This window comes from Perkinsus marinus (genome assembly GCF_000006405.1).
Source record: "Perkinsus marinus ATCC 50983 genomic scaffold scf_1104296966680, whole genome shotgun sequence".
NCBI lineage: Eukaryota > Perkinsozoa > Perkinsida > Perkinsidae > Perkinsus > Perkinsus marinus.
The window spans coordinates 2,473-5,144 of NW_003203827.1; the positions used below are offsets into that span (position 1 = coordinate 2,473).

Consider the following 2,672-nt stretch of genomic DNA (forward strand, 5'->3'; position numbering starts at 1 on the left):
TTCATCTCAGATAACGAGGTCAGTCTGGAGGCCCTTTGTGCGGACCCTAGCAGATACTGGAAACGTGTTGTGGTCCTGGCCGGAGCTGGTATTTCCGTGAGTGCGGGAATACCAGATTTCCGCTCCCCCAACACGGGCATATACGCCAACGTGAAGCAGTACACGAACAGCCTGCGGGCCCCGGAGGACCTCTTCTCTATCCACTACTTCCGACATGATCCCTACCCCTTCTATAGACTGTGTCACGAAGCCCAATTGGGTAGAGGAGCCCACGAGCCTACTGCTGCCCATAGGTTCATAGCGTGGCTTGCCGAGAAGGGAGCCCTACTACGATGTTATACTCAAAACATCGATAGCTTAGAAATTGATGCGGGCGTGCCTGAGGAGCTTGTCGTCCAGGTGAGAGAATCCCGCTGAATTTCAATCGGTCGATCCTAGTTCATTCAGGCCCATGGGCATCTTCGTTCAGCACGATGTATCGATTGTGGATGTCCTTATGGCGGTGACATGCGCGACTTGTTGAGCTCTGAGAAGCCGGTCCACTGCGCTGCCTGTTACGGTCTGGTCAAGCCGGATGTGGTATTCTTCGGCGAGAACCTGCCCGAGCGATTTTTCGATTGTGTCCAAGAGGATTTATCCCAAGCAACGCTGTTAGTCGTGATGGGCACCAGTCTACAGGTCGGACCATGCAACCAAATACCTATTCTACTGCCAAGGACCACTCCTAGGCTTTTGGTGAATCTAACCCCGCCCCCACACGGCATGTTCCGGTTTGGTCGGGCTGACAACTACCGAGATGTCTTCGTCGAGAAGGATACTGATTCTGCCAGCGAGGAGCTGAGGAAGAAGCTCGAGAAGGCTGGGGGATTGACACCATCCAGATTGTGAGCTAGCCTATCTTGAGAGTTGAGATAGTTTGTGTCTATACCACTTTACAGTAACGTAACGCCTCCCGAGCCACACTGATAATAGTATTAGACCGCTTCACCGAAAACTTGATATGGACCAGAGTTTGTTACAGTTAGTTAAAAAGAGACCGATCGAGATTTATACATCAGGCTGTTCGTCTTTCGACTGCATTTTAGTGTCGACGATGGGTTAATGTCAACCGTAGTAGTAGCAATCGCCACGATAAGATTAACGACCAAACCCGCGTTGTCATTGTCACTACCCACAATTGGGGGAAGGAGACCATGGCCACCCGACTCAAAGACAGACTGGCGCAGTTAATGTGGTCCACATCTCTGAAACAATGTAGATTCTACATCACTTCCACGTTGAATAAACAAGAATAACGCAGTTCATCTCAAGACTGACAACAGAGTTAGGCACGTCCTCAAAATCGACTTTCAAGGACGGCGATACGCACTTCAAATTCAAATTAACCACAATGCGAAAATATCACATCCAAGAATGACACTATCAAAAGCAAGATTGACACGGCTATTCATATTACACCCAAGATTGACCACAAATTGAGTAACGGCTTTTCTTGCGGTTGTTGGCAGAAATCCGAGAAGGCGACAGTCCGGATCCTCGTGCGCAGATGAGTTGTTGACCTTCGGGCACCATAGTCAAGCCGTGACAGCCTTCCGTGGACGGCGGTGCTACCCGGCCCGGGTAGCACGGTCACAACTGTGCAGCACGGTGTGACCGTTTGATAAGGTTCACTATGCTCCACTGAAAGAGACATGGCTGGCACGGATCACCACTGGTGATTCACCAGCGATTACTATTGGTAGTCCTCCAAAAGGTAGGCGTCCCTTATGCTAAGAGCCTTGTCGATGGATGAACTCGAAGGCCAGGGCTTTGAGGCCTCCGACATACTGTCGAGCACAGTATGCGGAGAATATCCGCAACCCTTGAGAGTACAGCTTCAGCGGTGTCCACGGTCAGGACTTCGTCCATGCTCACCACCCAAGGGGATACTCTACTCTTCGCCGTTTTGCCTCGGCTCTCTTTGTGTGGCTACAGAATCAGAATTTGTCTGTACAGGATCAAGCCTAACGCACAACCCATTGCCAATTCAATCAATTGATCAGTCACTAATTGATTAATTCAATGAATTAGTAATATCATTCTAGTTAGATAAGAGATAATCGATACCATTACTCGAAGAGTCTTCATTGAGAATCATACACATAAAACGGCCATGAGTCCTCGAGCTATCATCAACGATACATAATCTTGGATTATGAAGTTTGATCTATGTAACTTCGCCGTCAGAAAAACTGCGGTCTATCCGGGGTCCATGCTTCCGTGGCTCCATAGAGTTGGCCTTGCAATGGGCTTTACCGAAGGCGAAGATTCTGTACTGTTAGTTCCCAAAAAGCTACCCTCTAGGTTGCATCCATGGACCATGGTTCAACCGTGACCGTAATACCCGGGAATAATCTAACGCAACTCCCCGACGTCCTCACCGATACGTCAAAAGGGCATGTGCAGCTTCATTACTACTGCCCTACGTGGTCGTGAGGGCTCCCTTTCCTGGAGGCCACTGAGCTACTTCTCTCCGTCGCAGTTCAAGCTCACCTTCCTGTAGACCACCGGCCTGATATCCGATCCCTCCCACTCCCGACCGACGAGGGCTGGCGAGACTGTGGTCGTGTCTGATATTTTTCCAGTTGGTCATGCATAGTCGAGAGCTGCTGCACAGTAGAGACTCCAAAAAC

At 49.8% G+C, this 2,672-nt stretch overlaps 1 protein-coding gene across 1 annotated transcript in view; it reads left to right on the forward strand.

The window, feature by feature from the left end:
* Pmar_PMAR015517 (Neurofilament triplet L protein, putative) overlaps positions 1–888 on the forward strand; it is a gene marked incomplete at both ends in the record, with an annotated part of 2,812 nt that extends 1,924 nt beyond the window's left edge. Inside the window, 2 exons of the mRNA XM_002769011.1 lie at positions 31–399; positions 448–888. Coding sequence (XP_002769057.1) covers positions 31–399; positions 448–888 — 810 coding nt within the window. The remainder of the gene's footprint in view (positions 1–30; positions 400–447) is intronic.
* Positions 889–2,672: the final 1,784 nt, after the last annotated feature.